This window comes from Neomonachus schauinslandi, chromosome 8 (genome assembly GCF_002201575.2).
Source record: "Neomonachus schauinslandi chromosome 8, ASM220157v2, whole genome shotgun sequence".
NCBI lineage: Eukaryota > Metazoa > Chordata > Mammalia > Carnivora > Phocidae > Neomonachus > Neomonachus schauinslandi.
In genome coordinates, this window is record NC_058410.1 from 93969182 (window position 1) to 93989953 (window position 20772).

General features: G+C 37.3%; 1 protein-coding gene across 1 annotated transcript in view; it reads right to left on the reverse strand.

Annotated features, from left to right (window-relative positions):
• PRIM2 (DNA primase subunit 2) overlaps window positions 1-20772 on the reverse strand; it is a 320402-nt gene that overhangs the window by 248919 nt on the left and 50711 nt on the right. Inside the window, 2 exon segments of the mRNA XM_021691946.2 lie at window positions 5379-5516; window positions 8032-8133. Coding sequence (XP_021547621.2) covers window positions 5379-5516; window positions 8032-8133 — 240 coding nt within the window.

The following is a 20772-nucleotide window of genomic DNA, read 5'->3' on the forward strand; positions in this document are numbered from 1 at the left end:
TCTTCACCTATAAATAGATTATGGCCCAAGATAAGTCACAAACAACTAAAGCAGCTATTTAAAAACATTAACTTTAGGATGCCTGGTTGGCTCAGTTGGTTAAGCGTCTGCCTCCGGCTCAGGTCATGATCCCAGGGTCCTGGGATGGAGCCCTGCATCGGGCTCCCTGCTCTGCGAGGAACCCGCTTCTCCCTCTGCCTGCCACTCCCCCTGCTAGTGTGTGCGCACTCTCTCTTACCCTCTAATAAAAAAAAATCTTTAAAAATTTTAAAAAATTAAAACATAAAAACATTAACTTTACTGAGGATTTTTTCTTAAGTGAAAAATACAGAATTAGGGAAGGAGGAAGAATACTAACAGTAAACACCTATTATACTAGGTGTTTTCATAAACTGCCTTATTAATAAAACCAGTTAATAATTTAGTCTTCCCAAATGCTGAAATAGTTGAATTATACATGTTTAGGTAACCCTGGACAGCCAGTAATAAAAATTATTTAATTGAGAAAATATTATAATCTTTAACTCAAAAGAAAAGGTTGGCCTATGCTTCTACTGTAATCAGTATAGCCTAAAAAGAGCCACATCACAACTTTAAAGTTCTCTTCTGCATCAAGTACCACAAAGTTTAAAAAAAAACTAGACTCATTTTAAAAGACAGCAGTACTGCAAAATGTATTTTTTATTCAAGTATAGTTAACATACATATTAGTTTCAGGTGTGCAATGTAATGATTCAACAATTCTATACTTTACTTGGCGCTCATCTTGACAAGTGTACTCTTATCCCCCATCCCCCAGCGACCTCCCCTCTAGTAACCATCAATTTGTTCTCTGTATTTAAGAGTATGGTTTTTGTTTTTTCTTTATTTCTTAAATTCCACATGAGTGAAATCATATGACATTTGTCTTTCTCTGACGTATTTCACTTAGCATTATACCCTCTAGATCCATCTATGTTGTTGCAAATGGCAAGATTTCATTCTTTATAGCTAAGTAATATTCCTGTGTGTGTGTGTGTGTGCGCGCATGCACACACACATCTTCTTATCCATTCATCTGTTGATGGACACTTGGCTTATTTCCATATTTTGGCTAATATAAATAATGCTGCAATTAACATACGGGTGCATATATCTTTTTGAATTAGCGCTTTCATATTCTTTGTGTAAATACCCAGTAGTGGAATCACTGGGTCATATGGTAGTTCTATTTTTAGTTTTCTGAGGAACCTCCATACTGTTTTGCACAGTGACTGCACCACCTTGAATTCCCACGAACAGGGCACAAGGGTTCCTTTTTCTCTACATCCTCGTCAACACTTTTTTCTTGTCTTTTTGATTTTTGCCATTCTGACATGTGTGAGGTGAGATCTCATTGTCATTTTGATTTGCAATTCCCTGATGATGAATGATGTTGGGCAACTTGTCCTGTGTCTTTTGGCTATCTGTATGTCTTCTCTGGTAAAATGTCTATTCAGATCCTTTGTCCATTTTTTATCAGATTGTTTTATTGTGTGTTAAGTTCTTAATACCTTTGGACATTAACTCCTTATGAGATACATCATTTGCAAATATCTTTTCTCATTCAGTAGGCTGTCTTTTAGTTTTGTTGATGTTTCCCTTACTGTGGAAAAGCTTTTTATTTTGACGTAGTCCCAACAATTTAATTTTGCTTTTGTTTCCCTTGCCAAAGGAAACATATCTAGCAAAATGTTCCTATAGCTGATGTCCAAGAGACTAATAATGTCTATGTTTTCTTCCAGGGTTTTTATGGCTTCAGGTCTCACATTTAGGTCCTTAATCCATTTTGAGTTATTATGGTGTAAGAAAGTGGCCCAGTTTCATTCTTTTGCATGTAGCTGTCCAGTTTTCCCAACACCATTTGTTGAGAGACTTTTTCCCATTGTATATTCTTACCTATTTATCGTAGGTTAATTGATCATCAAAGCATGAGTTTATTTCTGGACTCTATTCTGTTCCATTGATCTGTTTTACATTTCTATGCCAGGACCATACCTGTTCTGATTACTATAGTTTTACAGTCTATCTTGAAATCTGAGATTGTGATACCACCAGTTTTGTTCTTTTTCAAGAATGCTTTGTCTATCTGGGCTCTTTTGTGGTTCCATACAAAATTTAGGATTATTTGTTCCAGTTTCGGTGAAAAATGCTGTTGGTATTTTGATAGGGATTGCATTATATTTATAGATTGCTTTGGGCAATATGGACATTTTAACAATATTGGTTCTCCCAAACCATGAACATGGAATATCTTTCCCTTTGTTAGTGTCATCTTCAATTTCTTTCATCATTGTTTTACAGTTTTCAGAGTACAGGTCTTTCACTTCCTTGGTTAAGTTTATTCCTAAGCATTCTATTTGATTTGCATGTTTCTTCAAATACCTTTTTTGGTACCTGATTCAGAACTTCAAGATTATGTGATGTGGCTCTTTTAAGCTATACCGATTACAGCCAGAAGTATGGGCCAACCTTTCCTTTGCAGTTAAAAAGGATAGTATTTTCTGGTATAAATAATTTTTATTACTGACTAGGGTTACTGAAATATGTTTAATTCAGCTATATCAGCATTTCGGTGTAATTATAAACAGAACTGTTTTCTTAATTTCTCTTTCTGCTACTTCATTGTTAGTGCATAGAAATGCAAGATTTTGGGGTGCCTGGGAGGCTCAGCCGCTTAAGCGTCTGCCTTCAGCTCAGGTCATGATCCCAGCGTCCTAGGATCAAGCCCTGCATCAGGCTCCTTGCTCAGTGGGGAGTCTGCTTCTTTCTCCCTCCCTCCCCCCACTCATGCTTGCTCTCTCTCTCTCCCTCTCTGAAGTAAATAATTTTTTTTAAAAGAGAAATGCAAGATTTCTATATATTAATTGTGTAATCTGTGACCTTACTGAATTCATTTGTCAGTTCTAGTAGTTTTTAGTGGTCTTTCAGATTTTCTATATACAGTATCATGTCATCTGCAGATAGTGAAAGTGACCTCTTCCTTATCAATTTGGATGTCTTTTATCTCTTTTCTCTTGTAGGACTATGCGGCTAGGACTTCCAGTAAACAAAGTCAGGAGAGTGGACATCCTTGTCTCATTCCTGATCTTAGGGAAAAACCTCTCAGTTTTTCACCATGGAGTATGATGTAACTGTGGGTTTTTCATATATGGCCTTTATTATGTTGAGGTACGTTCCCTCTAAACCTATTTTGTTGAGAGTTTTTATCATGAATGAACATTGTTCTTTGTCAAATGCTTTTTCTACAACTATTGAAACGATCATAAGGCTTTTACCTTCTTGTTGATGAGATTTATCATACTGATCAATTTGTGAATATTGCATGCCTGGAAGAAATCCCACTTGATCATGGTGAATGATTTTTTTAATGGATTGCTGGATTTAGTTTGCTAATATTTTGTTGAAGACTTTTGCATCTGTATTCATCAGATACTGGCCTATAATTCTTTTTTTGTAGTATCTTTTGGTATCGGGCTGACCTCAGAGAATGAATTTGGAAGCTTTCCCTCCCCCTCTATTTTTTGGAATAGTTTGAGAAGAATATGTATTAACTCTTCTTTAAATATTTGGTAGAATTTGCCTTGAAGCCATCAGCTCCTGGACTTTTGTTTGTTGGAAGTTTTTTGATTACCAATTCAATTTCATTGCTAGTAATCAGTCTGCTCAAATTTTCTTTTTCCTCCTGATTCAGTTTTGTAAGGTTAAATATTTCTAGGAATTTATCCATTTCTTCTTGGTTGTCCAATTTGCTGACATATAATTTTTCGTAATATTCTTTTATAATCCTTTATATTTTGTGGTATCAGCTATTATTTCTCCTCTTTCATTTCCAATTTTGAGTCCTCTCTTTTTTTTTTTTTTTGATGAGTCTGGCTAAAGGTTTATCAATTTTGTTGATCTTTCCAAAGAACCAACTCCTGATTTCATTGATCCAGTCTATTGTTTCTTTAGTCTCTATTTCATTTATTTCTACTCTAACCTTTATTATGTCCTTCTTTTTATTGGCTTTGAGCTTTGTTTGTTCTTCTTTTTCCAGCTCCTTTAGGTGTAAGCTTAGGTCGTTTATTTGTGATTTTCCTTGCTTCTTAAGGTAGGCCTACATTGCTATTATCCTCCCTCTTAGAACTGCTTTTGCTGCCATCTCCAAAATCTTAGCATTGTATTTTCATTTGTTTCCATGTATCTTTTGATTTCCTCTTTGACTTCTTGGTTGGCTCATTCATTATTTAGCAGCATGTTATTTAAACCCCATGTATTTGTGTTCTTCCCAAAGTTTTCTTGTGACTAATTTCTAGTTTCATACTGTTGTGGTTGCCGAAAATGCATGATATGATTTAAATCTTTTGGAATTTGTTGAAACCTGTTTTGTGGCCTAACATGTGACCTCTTCTGAAGAATGTCCCACGTGCACTTGAAAAGACTGTGTATTCTGCTGTTTAGGGATGGAATGTTCTGACTATACCTGTTAGATCCATCTGGTTCAATGTGTCAATCAAAGCCACTGTTTCCTTGTTGATTTTCTGTCTGGATGACCAACTCATTGATGTTAAGTGGGGTGTTCAAATCCCCTACCAAAACATGTATTTTTAAGATGTCACTAAAGTGTAACACTTCCAACAAATCCACTGAAAAGCACTGATCATGTTTTTGTTTTTGTTTTTTAAAAGATTTTATTTATTTGACAGAGAGAGAGAGTGCACACGCAAGCATGGGGAGTGGGAGGAAGAGGGAGAAGTAGGCTCCCCGCTGAGCAAGGAGCCCAATGTGGGACTCAATCCCAGGACCCTGGGATCGTGACCTGAGCTGAAGGCAGATACTTAACCAACTGAGCCACCCAGGCATCCCTGTTCATGTTATTTATTCAAACAGCCACCACCACTTTCACTTAGCAGTAGGTTGTTTATTACAGGACTAGCATATCACCATTTTTACTACTTAATATAAAGGCTTTCTTCTACATCGCCCTCTACTGATACAAAATACCAATTTAGAACAGAAATCTAGGGGTCATATACAACACAGGCAACAATAATTGTGAAGAGATTTATATGAAATCCACCTCCAAGGAAAAAAGGCACAACCTTGAAGACATGACCCACAGAAGCCGCTCACAAAATTAATCAGCTCACTATTAATATTACTATAAGAAAGATAAATAAGAAAACTAACCATGGGCAATAACAAATAAAAACCTAGTGGTTCTAGAATTACCAGTTCAACATCATAAGCAATTCAAATATCGTTATAAACATTAAAGTATTTCTTAAGAATTACAGAACAAAACTACCAAGAGTATATAATTGAAAATGTGACCATGTGGAAATCAAGTAAATACAGAAATAAAGTGAAATACTCACTGCTAAAGCCTTGGACAGTTTCGCTCTGAATTCATTCAGGACAATTGCCACAATGTCTTTAAGTGGTACATAAGCGAAGCCACCTTCCAAATAGACTTTCCTTCCTCGGAACAAATCCAGAGCATCAGCAAAAGGGATCTGAATTCATAGTGAAACAGGGAAAATAAGTCAGTACCTGTCATGAAATCCTCCTAAATCTTCATACGTACTAAGTCTAAACAAGAAATTAATTTGTCCCAGATCAAAACAAACAAAAAAACAATTTATAATCCTTAAAACTAAATAAAAAACATTAGGAAGAAATGACAGTCCAAAAAATGTGCTCATTTCAGAGGAGATGCTTTGAAAAATAATAATAAGCCAAGTTAGAATACACCATTTTTACTCTTAACTCACGAATTTACAAATTATAATCTTCAGGATTTTAAACTCTCAACTCAAGCCCTCTAAGCATGTTGCATTCCCCTCATATGATATATTCCACAATTTTATTCTGCATCAATTACGTGTATACAATATGTTCAGTGGTGAAAATTACTAGTAATTCTAAATTTCTTCATCTGTTCCATTCTTTCACTAGAAAAATACACTGGAAAAGCTAATCTCAACACCAAGAAATGAAATAATAACTGTTCAGTTCCGCTACTGAAGTACTTACCAGTAAATATCATTTAAAAAACGTAATACTCCACTTTCATTTTTTAAAATCCTGAGAACTATCCTAAAATTTTATGATATGAGAATATGGTATGAGTAAACTGAAAATCATCCTCACTCTCCAATACAGTTTTTCTTTTTTAAAATGTGGTAAAAATTAGGTGAAAGAAATGATCCCCAAATTGCCTAGTCACCCAAGTTTTAGAGAGGAGTTAAATCTATATGCCTGAGAAGCGCCTGGGTGGCTCAGTTGGTTAAGCATCCAGCTCTTGGTTTTGGCTCAGGTCATGATCTCATGGGTCATGGGATCAAGCCGAGTCAGGATCCGCGCTCAGTGGGGAGTACACTTGAAGATTCTCACCCTCTGCCCCTCCCCGCCTCGTGCATGCTCTCTCTCAAATAAATCTATTTTTAAAATAAGTAAACTTTATTTATTTATTTTTAAAGACTTTATTTGATTATTTGACAGAGAGAGACACAGCGAGAGAGGGAACATAAGCAAGGGGAGTGGGAGAGGGAGAAGCAGGCTTCCTGCGGAGCAGACAGCCCGATGTGGGGCTGGATTCCAGGACCCTGGGATCATGACCTGAGCCGAAGGCAGACGCTTAATGACTGAGCCACCCAGGCACTCCTCAGATAAATAAATCTTAAAAAAAAAAAAACCCAAATATATGCCTAAGATTCTTCTACATAACCAGTAAAACCACCCAATAAACAGATCATGTTTTTTTAAACACACTTCTATGACTACACCACAGTCCTAAAGAAGTTCATCACTTAGTTGAGAAAACAAGACAGACACACATGGAAAGTCAAACAGCTCTGTAGGGTGGTATGTGTATGACACAGCACCAAACAACAGTTACACAGAACATATTAGAGGAGGAGGTTAGAGGGTTTATTTCAATGATCCAGGCAAGAGACAGGGATAGTTTGGAAACATGAGTTCTAGTTCAAACTCTGTGACTGACCAGACTTATGATTTCTATATATTTAATGAATGCTTCTAAATTTAAGCAGGGAAGGGGAGAGAGATGGTATAAATGACCCTTAGGGGTTCTTTACCTCTAATATTCCATGATTCTAGCTTATTAAGGTGGTCACTGTAGAAATAAAAATGTCCAAGCAGAAGCAAAAAATGATGTGAAGACAGAGTAATGGGAAATGTGTGGTGTGGGAAGAATAAATATTGATTCCCATACTCTAAGTTTGGAAAGCTGACTGAATGATGGCCTAAATGGTAGAAACAGGGAAGTCAAAATAGTGGAAGCAGGATTTTAAACTACTGGCACTCACCGACAATAACCAGTACATCCTTTTCAAAGACAATTGTAGTGTTGCAGCTACCAAATTTTAAAATTAATTTCAGCTCCACCCCTTCCCCTTCTGGAATTATTCAGTCCAAAAGCTGTTCAATGGGTTCAAGCAGAGCAGATATATATGCTGAGGAAAAGACAGCAGCAGAGACAGCCCACTTTAAGATGCCAGAACCTGAGTAGGTTAAAGAAGGTCTTGCCAGGGGAGAGCAAATAGGCAGAAAGTGACAGAGCCCAAATGGAATAAGAAATAGTCTAGGTGGGGAAAACAGTCCAAGCATGGCATCAGAGCCCAAGAGTGATGAAAAAGCTATCACGCAGAGCAGTGATCCAGAACAAGGTGGTGAAGCTCAGTGGGTGAAGAGAGTATCCCTGAAGGGGCAGCTCAGCATGGGGTGGAGAGGCCTAAGTACTGCGAGGAGAGTATTCCTTTAAGAGAATGGCCTGCTTTGGCAGGGTCAGAATCCAAACAAGGTTAGAAGGGTGTGTAGGCTCTGTAGGACAGACAGCCCAGCACAGAATGTTGGCACACCCTCAGTGGGGTGAAGATGAATTCTGCACAGGAGAGGTAGAAGCTGTAGTGACCAGAGGCTATATGCCTGGGTTAATTAAATATGTATATAAAGCTCAATGTGATATATTTAACAAAACTTAGGATGTATTTTAAGAAGTTTACATACCTTATAAACTGACTCCAACTCCAACTCCGTCTTAGACCCACTCAAACTGGGTGATGAAGCAAGAATCTCTGGTTCTCGGACACTCTTCTCTTCATCACTTATCTAAAAGGAAATATATTTTATACTGTTTAAAAAATTAAAGTTCTTAGGGGCGCCTGGGTGGCTCAGTCCTTAAGCATCTGCCTTCGGCTCAGGTCATGATCCCAGGGTTCTGGGATTGAGCCCAGCATCGGGCTCCCAGCCTGCTTCTCCCTCTCCCTCTCCCACTCCCCCTGCTTGTGTTCCCTCTCTCACTGTGTCTCTGTCAAATAAATAAATAAAATCTTAAAAAAAAAAAAAGAAAGCCAAAATATCAAAGAAAATTTAAATTCAATATACTTTCAAATTTCTACTCTGCCAATTTCTGAGGGCATATACCAAAAGAACAATAAACAAAAAAAATAAAAAGCGTTATAATAGGAAAGAAATTACAATAAAAACTCAGGTTAAACACATATTTCAAATAGTCTATGGGAGAATAGTCTAACTGGGAGCATAATCCCAACTCAAGGGTTATGCTAATTTATTAAAATATATATTTGCAGTTAAAAGTGGTTTAACTATTTCTCAATTTTCTAACCATACAAAACAACTTCAAATTTAAAACACCAGCTTTTCTAGGAACAATGTAGATCTACTATCTCAGACTGATTATGTCTTTAAAAATAAAAAGATTGATCTGACTAGATAAAAATTTCAAAATTCTACAGAGAAAAATAAAAGATCTGTAAATGAAGATAAAATATAAACCAAACACTGAGGGGAATATTTATATCATTTAACATCCAGGTTACTCTCAATAAACCCCTAGGTAGTAGGAGGACATAAGTACTAGTAATCTAAAAGCAAAACACAGACGATAATCACATAAGTAACAACAATAAAAGTAAATTAAAATTCCACTCTTTTATAATTGTCAAGATAATCAGCCTTTATAGCTTTCCTGATCACTTTTTACAGTAATCTATGTTGGTTAGGATTGGCTAGGTTATGGTTCAGTAACAAAGAATTTAAAAATTTTAGTGGCTTAACAAAAAATGGTATTTCCTGCTTTTCTGCATGTTTGTGAGGGGTGGCAGGGAGCAGCAATGCTTCACTACCAGTGGTTCCCACCAAACAACCAGATGGCTTAGGGAGACTCCAATCTCCTGCATGATAGGCGGAAGGAACATGAATGGCAAACTGGTTCTTCCTAAGAGTTATGCAGGTCAATTCCACTCACATTTCATTGACAAAAGCATATCACATAAGCACACTATCTTCAAAGGAGCAGAAAGAAGAGAACCCAAATTTACTGGTGAACAGTATCAATGATTACTGCAATCCATTCTTCTAGTCACCAATTTACAGTTCACTCAACTTATGCTACAAAATACATTCACTCCTATCACAGGTAAGACAATCTAAAAGTTCTATACAGTAATGGCATTAATCTCAAAGTTCAACATACATGGGTGATGCTTGGTAGTCCCTATATTAGAAGAGGATAAAGCTTCTCTTGTTAAAGACAAACTATCTATCCTCTCCACTTACACACACACACACACAACACCCTCCCCATACATACTGAATAAAAAGTGCTAGAAACAGGGGCAGAATAACCATAGTAAACATTCCTATTTAGAAAGGGGAAGATGGGAAACCTGGGTGGCTCAGTCAGTTAAGTGTCCCATCATTGATTTTGGCTCAGGTCATGATCTCAGGGTCCTGAGATTGAGCCCCACATCAGGTTCTGCGCTGAGCATGGAGCCTGCTTAAGATTCTCTCTCTCTCTCTCTCCCCCCCCACCGCTGCCCCCTGCCCCTTTGCAAGCATACACTCTCTCTAAAAAAAGAAAAGGAGGGGGTGAAGAATGGGGAGGGGAGTAAATTAAAATAATAATGCAGTATTAGTTTATACCTATTAAAATGCAAAAATTTCAAACATTTAGAGAACACAGTGTATGCAGGGCACTTTGACAATACGTATCAAAAAGCCTTAAAAGCAAGCAGACCCTAACAATTTTAATTCCAGCATTAGTCTGAAGTAAATAATGGGAGAAATACACATACAGGAACAATTTCTTTTCATCACAATGTTATTTACAATAAGGAAAAAAAAAAACCAATGTCCCAAAACAGGTATGTGGGTAAATAAATTTCAGTAGAACTTTATGTTTCAGTAAAGCAAGCTATATTATTCAGATCACCGTCTCACAAAAATCGAAGAAATAACAATGAAAAAATTTTTTAAAGCATCTTTTTTAGGGGAACCTGGGTGGCTCAGTTGGTTAAGCATCTGCCTTCAGCTCAGGTCATGATCCCAGGGTCCTGGGATCGAGCCCCACAACGAGCTCTCTGATCAATAGAGAGCCTGCTTGTCCCTCTCCCTCTGCCCCTCCCCCTGCTCGTGCTCGCTCTCAATCTCCTTCTCTCAAATAAATAAAATCTTTTAATAAGTAAATAAATAAAAACATCTTCTTTAAAGCACAGATTAATATATATATAAACTCAGGCTCAAATGAAAGTGGAGTATCTAACAAGAGATCCTCCTGCTCAAATGCCATCAGTGAAATCCCAAGCCTTGAACTTGTTTTAAGGTGGTTCCTGAATCAAATATCCCAGACACTTGGCAGAAGCAAACTCAAATCCTCTATGAAGAAAAGCACATTGTGGGATGCCTCAAAGGATTCCTGCAAACTCATCTTCAAATACAGTGTCAAACATACTGTATTTTATAACAAGGCTCACAATAAAACATCACTTCATAAGTAACAACAAGAATACGACTCAAAGTATATAGATAATAACTATATTAATATGTGTAGAGAAATAAAAGACAAATGTGATGATAGCTGGGGCTCCTGGGTGGCTCAGTTGGTTGAGCGACTGCCTTCGGCTCGGGTCATAGTTTGGGGTCCTGGGATCAAGCCCCACCTCAGGCTCCCTGTTCAGCGGGGAGTCTGCTTCTCTCTCTCTCTGTCCCCCTCTGCCCCTTTCCCCTGCTCGTTCTCTCTCTAATAAGATCTTTAAAAAAAATGTGATGATAGCTGTATGAATGGGAAACTATAAAAAGTAATTTGTGATAGAGAGATTCCAGAAACAGACAAAAAATTCAAGAACAGAAATTAAAAACTCAGTAGAATCATCAAGAAACGCCTTACGTTGCAGTAATTGTGGACTAGGTGATTTAGACCAATCCATCCGCATCAAAGTTCTCATAGGTTTAAGACTCACAGGTCAGTCCTGTCACTGAAAGTCTACTTTTATATTTGCTAATTCTGGGAAAGTAGCTTCATGGAGACCCTGCCAAAAGTGGTAACTATGCCCTACTCTCTAGGACACTGAAGGACTTAGGTGGGTGTCAACCAGAAGTTTATCAGCCTTCATACGGATCTGCAGCCCAGTATCTAATTATCTAGTGGGCGAGGGACCTCAGATTTTGGATTTACATTAAAATTATCCTGAACCAGCACTTCCTACAGGCCATAAACAAATGGATATAGCTGTGTTAAAATAACACTGTATTTATGGACTCTGAAGCTTACATTTCTTATAAGAATTTTCCTTTGATAAGAAATGTTATTCTTTTAATTTTTTTCAACTACTTAAAAATGTAAAAATCAATCTTCACTCACAGGTTATGCAAAAACAGAGAGCAGAGAGAATCTGGCCCATGGGCCAAATTTTGCTGAGCCCTACCCTAGAGCAATGGATTTCAAGAGGTACAATTATAATCACCTAGAAGGTTTGTTAAGATACATATGGCTGCACCCCACTCCTAGAGCTTCTGATTCATAATCTCTGGGGCAGGTCCCAAAAATTACATCTCTAAGAAGTTCCCCAGTGATGGGGATATTCCAGTTCTCAGACCACTGCCCTAGAGAAGCATACAAAGAAACATGAACAAGTATTATTCATAACAGCCAAAACTAAAAACCCAAAAATTCATCAAAGGCATAGTATATCCGTATACAGACTACGGCATAGCAACAAAAATAAACAACTTCACATGATATGCGTTAAGTCTTAAAAACATATTAAGCAAAATAATACATACAAAATAAAAAATACCTCATTGTTACATTTATATAAAGTTTTGTCTTAATAAGGAAAATTATACTGTTTAGGAATGAATACTCAGGTGGTCAACTCAAAGGAAAAAAGGTAAGGAAATGATAACCATAAAGTCAGACTTCAGTGGTTTCCTCTAGGAAAAAGAAGACAATTGGTTGAGAAAGAACACAGGAAAAGTTTGAAGACTAATAGCAATGCTTTATTCCTGTATCACAGACTTAATAATAATCCACTAAACTGTATGTTTTTGTTGGATATATTTTCTGGATATGTGTTATACTTCTTACTTTTTAAAACATTTTTAAAAAAGTGAAACAAAAGTGAAATGTGTTATATGAAATATAATACAGTCAGTAAAATTCTTTTTAAAATTATGAATACTTATGATTACTGTTACAGAAAGATATGCATGAAATTGTTAGGTATAAGTAAATTAATACAATTAGGTGAGGACAAATTAAAATAAACCATTAAAAGATTCCATGTCTGTGTTTGTGCACAAGTTTATGTGTGAGGGAAAAGTTTAGACCAAAGTAAAACTGTATAACTCTGGATAAAGGGACTAGAGATCATTTTTATTTTCTTCCTTATACTTGCATATATTTTATTAAATTCATTCCTTACGTATTTCATGGATGTTACTGTAATGGTGTTTTTTATTCCAATTTCTAATTTTTCACTGCTTTCTTGCATATCCTTTTTACTTTGTTCTTTTACTTCAAAATTAAAGAACCTGTTGCCTAGGGATGCCTGGGTGGCTCAGTCGGTTAAACGTTTGTCTTCGGCTCAGGTCATGCTCCCAGCGTCCTGGGATCGAGTCCTGCATCAGGATCCCTGCTCAGTGGGGAGTCTGCTTCTCCCTCTCTCTCTGCCTGCCGCTCCCCCTGCCTGTGGGATTCTCTCTCTCTTTTTGACAAATACATAAATAAAATCTTTAAAATATATATATAAATGATTTTTAAAAAATAAACTATTGGCTAGTTTAAGTATTAAAGTGATACTATAGAATCACCACTTTAGGCATGCCTAATGATTTCCATATTTACCCAAATCTGTTAAGTCTAAGACTAATGCTGCTTAACTACTAATACTAGTTAAGCTTTTCTTTCTCTTTATTTCCCTGAAAGGTAAAAATCCAGCATATTTTTGAAAACTTCCTTCAAAGGAAATCTTACCTAGAAGAATATTATGCTGCAGAAATTAGAAAAAAAACACACTCTGGTTGAAGTGAGGCTGGGCCCAAAGCATACCCATCCAACCCACCATCACTCCATCCCTGCCCTTCTGTGGCCCGTTTTTAAAGAGCACAGGCAGAAAGAGCCTACAAAATACTTATGTAATTGCACAAACTGTCTATGAAAAGAATGATGGCACTACTACTGAAACAGAATCACTGGCTGGTGGACAGTTATCTCATCACTGTGTAATGGCTTAAAATGTTTACTCACAGGTGTTATATGAAATCGAAATACAGCAGAGAGAAAGGCAGTCTAGGTGTGTCCACCAGATTTTTTTTAAGATTTTATTTATTTGACAGAGAGAGAATGTGAGAGAGGGAACACAAGCAGGGGGAGTGGGAGAGGGAGAAGCAGGCTTCCCGCGGAGCAGGGAGCCCAATGCAGGACTCGATCCCAGGACCCTGAGATCATGACCTGAGCCAAAGGCAGACGCTTAATGACTGAGCCACCCAGGAGCCCCTGTCCACCAGATTATTAAAGAGCCAATGGAGGTTGAGATCTAAGCATACCATCTACTAGTTAATATTATTTCATTTAATCATACCAACAACCCTACCATGTAGATATTATCTTAATTTTACAGCTAATTAATAGAAATAGAAATGAAATTGGATTTCCAATTAAAAACTGACACTAAAGTTCACAAGACCATGCAGTCTCCAAATAAAATAAACAAAATACTACCCTGCAAGAGTTCGACAAACATGTAACATCAAGAGAAAGTCATCAATTAAGATTTTCACTGCAATTCTTTTTTGGTAATGAACAGGATAAAAATACAGAAACTAAAAATGTAATACAACTAGATGTCATGATAAGTCTTATAGGTAAAAATTTTAAAGGGTGTCACAGCCCAAATTATATATAATCTACACTCATTCTACAGTGTTTTAAGTTGAGGCTTAGCAATAGCACATATTTTCCTAAGAGCTAACACCAGATTATTCTGCTTCAGCATTTTTCTTCATATATGCCTCGGTTTAACTGACTATCTACCTTTTCCTTTGCACTCCATAAGGAAAATCCTTTGAAACTCAAATGCACAACCAGATACACACCACAGAGAATCTGAGCAAAGGCAACTATATTTTAGACCAGTTTTAGAGTCAAACTGTAATTCTCAAACAGCAACTGATAAAGTAAGAAACTGATCAGGGAGATATGATGAAAGGGGAAGAAATCTTAACGTCTTCATCAAAGTTTTCATTATTTTTTAAGTGAATTTACAACTGGAAATATAAAAAGATAAATTCAAAATAAAAATGGATTTTGAATTTGCCTAATGAACACTCACTTGAATTTAAATAAAATTCTAATATACAGGCCTGTTCCCCTCACCATTAATGAAGGCAATCATAACTGACTGCATATACTGTTTTTTACCAAAATAGTTTTGACTGAATCAGCTGATAAAACTGAAGTTCAGGTATGTTAATCCACCAGGGCCCTTTTATAATCACTGATTACAGCAACAAAGAAATAGGTATCTTTGAACATACAGATGTTTTTCCTAAGACTCTTTTGGGTTCTAACTAAACAAATCCCACAGCAATATATAATGCTAGTACTTCTCCAGGGTAATACAGTATCTCCCCCTTTCCGAAACTCAGCTCAATTATTTGTATTAACAATACCACAGGTATTTATAAGCAATTAACTGCTTACCTAATAAATATCAGGGAAGTAGTAGAAGCATACATCACCTTAATGGTCATACAACATAGTAAGTTATAAGACATACTTGTTCAAATAGTCTTTTGCCTTAGAAACAGAGTCAAGACTAACCTTTTTTTATTCAAAAGTTTTTGGAATAAAAACTAGAGTACTAAAGAATGTAATAAAGGGGCACCTGGCTAGCTCAGTCAGTAGAACATGCTACTCTTGATCTCGGGGTCATGAGTTCAAGCCCCACATTGGGTGTAGAGCTTACTTAAAAAAAGAACGTAATTAGATTTTCTTTCATTGAAATATACCTCCCAGGGGCGCCTGGGTGGCACAGTCAGTTAAGCGTCTGATTCTTGGTTTCGGCTGAGGTCATGATCTCGGGGTCATGAGATTGAGCTCTACCTTGGGCCCTGCGCTCAGCATGGAGTCTGCTTGAGATTCATTCCCCTTTCTCTCCCTCCCCCTCTGCTCCTCCCCATGCTCACGCTCACACACACTCTACTTAAATAAAATCTTTTAAAAAAATTTTTAATTAAAAAAAAGCACCCTCCCAAAAAAAAAAAAAATTGCCTACTCTTGCTTAGATTAGAAATAATGAATAAAATTCTAAGGAATTCAATGTGTTTCTAAATCATTCACCCAAAGTAACCAGGTGCATTCCAAAACACACGGCACTCTATCTAAAATTCATGTCATTGCTTATGTTACAGCCTTTCAGTAAATACGGTTTTTCCTTGGTGAATTAAAAAGTTCATCCATTTGTCACACACATTCTAAATCTTCATTTATCAATTTAGTTATAACCAACATTTAAATGGCCAAAGTAAGAAAATTCTCACCGAAAAATATAGGATGATTTTACAAAACTTTATTAATTAGTATAAACTGCTACTGACTTGATCATTTCAAATATCTAAAATAGGTTCCCCTGGGTGGCTCAGTTGGTTAAGCGGCTGCCTTCAGCTCAGGTTGTGATCCCAGAGTCCTGGGATTGAGCCCCGCATCGTGCTCTCTGCTCAGCCTGCATCTCCCTCTCCCTCTGCCTGCAGCTCTGTCTACTTGTTCTCACTCTCTCAAATAAATAAAATCTTAAAAAAAAACCCAAATATCTAAAATAACCTTTGAGTATTCTCAACATCTTCCTGAAAAGAGGTATATAAGCAAACCGTTCTAAATGGAATCACATTTCCTCAGTAACTTCCATTACTATTCCAGAGATGCTCAACCTTCACTCTGATTTCAATTAGCAAAGGCCCTGGACATTTGAGCTTTGAAGCTCTTCTCTTTCCACCACTACTCACAATTCCCCACAGTTCAATATCTATAATCCAGTCACCAAATAGTCAGTACCTCTATGTTTCAAATGGCATATGGTATAATGGTATATATCTTTTTGTCAAGCAAAAATTACTGGGCTTTAACAGTTTGTGTAGAGTTTTATTTCTATATTTTATAATTATACTGTTTTACATGCTGTCTTACTAACAATTAAGGATTTGGGCTTTGTGTAACCTTCTCTTTTTTTTTTTTTAAGATTTTATTTATTTATTTGAGAGAGAGAGTGAGAGAGAGAGAGAGCACAAGAGGGGGGAGCGGGAGAGGGAGAAGCAGACGCCCTGCCGAGCAGGGAGCCCGATGTGGGACTCGATCCAGGGACTCCAGGATCATGACCTGAGCCGAAGGCAGTCGCTTAACCAACTGAGCCACCCAGGCACCCTGTGTAACCTTCTCTTTTTGATATTCTCCATCAAACCAGGAACTGGGAGAGCAGTTTCGCTCTGCCAGCACACCTAAGAGGAGATTAAAACAGAGCTCTGGTGAGGCAAATGTTCCACAGAGTAAATAAGTAAGAGGCTGTCTGTGTAGACTGCATTGCTATTCACCCTAGGCAGACCCCCTCACTGAGAGAGGGTTGTACATCCCCTACCTGCTGGACTCATGCATTGCCATGTGACTTGCTTTGGCCAATGAAATCTAAGTGACATGTGTCACACCCAAGCAAAAACTTTATAAGCATGTGGTTTACCCAATTCTCTCCTCCCACTGCCACAGCAACTGGTGAAATTTCAGATAATGGCTGATCAATCAATCTGAGTCACAGCATCAATATGACACAGAGCAGGGCCAAATATGCACCACAAGAGACACAGAGCATGAACAAGAAACAAACCTTTTTAGTAGTCACTGAGATTTAGGGATCATTTGTTACCACTGTGTAACCTATCCTGACTGGCAGAGTGATCGCTATGCTCTTTGGATCCCACATTTTGATCAATAAAATATTTGGAGCACATACTTCTGCTACATGTATTTTTATAAATTATGTACATTACTGTACATTGTGTACTCATAACATGCCTTACCCCCCACTCCAAAATGTAAAAGGAATGAGATTAAAACTGTATAAATTGAATTATTTCCTTCCTACACTCCCAAATGATCATCTTAAGCACACCACTTTGGAATCACTAGTCTATTACAATGGCCTCTAAAGTAAAGATATAAATAAGGCTACCCAGAGATTTTGTCTATAAACTTCACATCAACAATATTCAATCATGTTTCTAAATAGTTGGCCAGAAGTTTTCTACTTGCATCCACACAGCTTTCTCTCTCAGACCCTGTTCCTTAAATAAGGATGTACATCAGATTTGCAGTGGAGCTTTTCAAAATTACAGATTCCTGGTGCCTCCGAGACCTCAGAATGAAGCCTAGGTGTATAATGAATCTAAAGAGTCATTAGTGATTTTGATGCATATCACCAGTCTAAAGAGTAAGTCCCAGGAAAGAATCCTTCCTTTTTTTTTTTTAGATTTTATTTTTAAGTAATCTCTACAGCCAACATGGGTCTCAAACTCAAAGACCTGAGACCAAGAGTCAGTCACATGCTCTACCAGTCGACTGAGCCAGTCAGGCACCTCAAGAATCCTCTTTTCTAAAATAAATCTATCACATCCTGGAAATACCACTATCAGTTCTAACATTTGATTTTTTTATGTAGAATTCTTTCTAAAAACACTAAGAACTATGTACCAAGCACCATTTCCAGAAGATGGGATCCAGCTACAAACAAGCAAAACAAAACTGCTCTCATGAAGCTTACATTTTAATGAGACAGACAATACACAATAAACAAGAAATTATCAGGCAACCATCTATGATGAAAATAAAACAAAATGACGCGCTATGGATGGATGGATTTATACTTTCGGTTGCATGGTCAATTAGTCTCTGAAGAAATGACATTTAAATGAAAACAAGTCAACCATGCAAAACCTGTGGCAAGAGTATCTCAACCAGAGGAAAGAACTAGTGCAAAGGTCCTCACAGGTTGTTTTACCAGAGAGGAAAAGGATGGAGCAAGAGAAAGAAGGCCGATGGAGAGCAGTGACAGGCAGGGTGGCGTGAGAGGTGCTGAGAGGCAGACAGCCCTCAGACCAGGGTGAGATAGACTTTATAATAAGAACAATGTATTAAACAGACGTGTGAAGCACAGGAAAGTCAAGATCTAATTTACACTGTGATTTTTTTTAAGACAATTCTTGTGCTGAACAGAGAAGGAATGGTAAGAGGGATCAGAGTGGAAGAAAGGGAACTACTTGGGGAAAAGATGATGGTGGCCTAAACCAGAGAAGCACTGGGACGAAAAACAAGTGGACAGATTTGGAATATATTTTGGAGTAGAACAGATGGACAGATTGTTAATGAAGAGGATGAAGAAAAAGACTCCTAGGTCTGGAGTTTTAGCCAATGGGCAGATGGTGATGCCATTTACTGACTGTTTTTCTTGATCCTCATTATCCACTGTTATTTATGTTTTACTTCGATACAGATCTGTCCTATGTGTCTTGTTTCAAGTCACCTCAACTCCTTTGTGGAAAGGGGCATGACATCAATACATGTAAATAAATGATTTAAAGTATTAGTTTTTCTGAAAATGAAACACACCTGCACTAGCAGATAAAAAGACATGTTAACAATTCCAACAATATTAATACAATTATTAATAGAAAGACCGTTTAAAATATCCAGTGTACAATGAAACAATTAAGAATCATTTCTTTTACAATGAAATAAAAATTTGTGGCTAAAACAAGTAGTGAAGGCAAACATCCTGGTTTTTAATATTGCTATCACTATTTCCTTTTTTTTTTTTCCTTAATTTATTTGAGAGAGAGAGAGAGCACGAGCTGGGGGGAGGAGCAGAGGGAGAAGGAGAAGCAGACTCCCCGCTGAGCAGGGAGCCCGATGCGGGGCTCGATCCCAGGACCCTGAGATCATGACCTGAGCCGAAGGCAGACGCTTAACCGACTGAGCCACCCAGGTGCCCCAGTACTGCTATCACTATTTCTAATAAATATCGTTCTATATTGGTAGTAAGTATTGTGATCTATAAAGGGCACTGTGTTTCTCAAATGCACTGTGACCTATTATTAATCTTACTGTGGGGTTTAAAAATGGCTGCAAATTCTTTGACATTCCCATTAAGCTCTACCCATTAAGAACTGAGATCTGTCTTCCCTTTGATCTGGGCTGGACTAAGACTGCTTTGACTAACAATATGGCACGAGTGATGCCATGCTAGTCCCATGCCTGACCTTTGGGAGGACTGACAGCTTCTGCCTTGTTCTCTTAAAGTCCTGGGTCACCAAAGAAGTCTAACCTCCTTGCTTTCAGGATCACATGAAGAGGATCCCCACAGAGTCCAGCCTTCTACAGGTCCTCACTTCAGTACTGAGCATGTGAGTAAAGCTGCCTTGGACCTACACCAGACTAGTTGTAGGTCTACAACTAGTTGTTGTAGTTGTAGACTAGTTGCCAACCAAGTAATCCCAAGTGATATCATGTGGATCAGAAAAGTTGCCCTGTGGAGAGCCCAGTATGAATCCCTGCCCCTCAAAATTGTGAAATATTATAAACTGGTTATTGTTTTAGATTTAGAGTTTGGTTTTGGTTTTAAGTTTTGATATTAGGTTTTAGAATTGTTATTTTAGACTTGGGGGTAGTTGTCACATACTAATAAATAACCAGAACACTTATCAACCTAAAATAAAAGTTAGTTTAAAACATGTTTTCTATTTATAATCCAATTTTTTTTTGTACTTTATTATGTTTTAGCAATCTCTACACCAAATGTGAGGCTCAAACTCACAACTCTGAGATCAAGAGTTACATGCTCTTCCAACTGAGCCAACCAGGCACCCCTACAATCCAATTCTTAAAACATACTTTCTGCATTTAATTGTATAAATGAGAGCCATATAATAGGAAAAAAATGAAAAATAAATTGTTAATAATCAGTACATTTTTAGGAATTTTTAGGAAACAGAGAAAACAGGAAATAAAAAAATAAAATAAAAAAAGGAAATAATTGGGGCGCCTGGGTGGCTCAGTCGTTAAGCGTCTGCCTTCGGCTCAGGTCATGATCCCAGGGTCCTGGGATTGAGTCCCACATCGGGCTCCCTGCTCCGTGGGAAGCCTGCTTCTCCCTCTCCCACTCCCCCTGCTTGTGTTCCCTCTCTCGCTATGTCTCTCTCTGTCAAAAAATAAATTAAAAAAAAAATTTAAAAATTTAAAAAAATAAAAAAAAAAAAGGAAATAATTATCACTGTGTTAGTTAACCAAAATTGATAGCATGGTATGTTATGTCACTTACAAATTCTCTGTCATTTATAATCATTCGAAACGTTCAGTTAGAAAGCAAACAATAATTTAACACCCTGAGATTCTAATTAATATGTTGA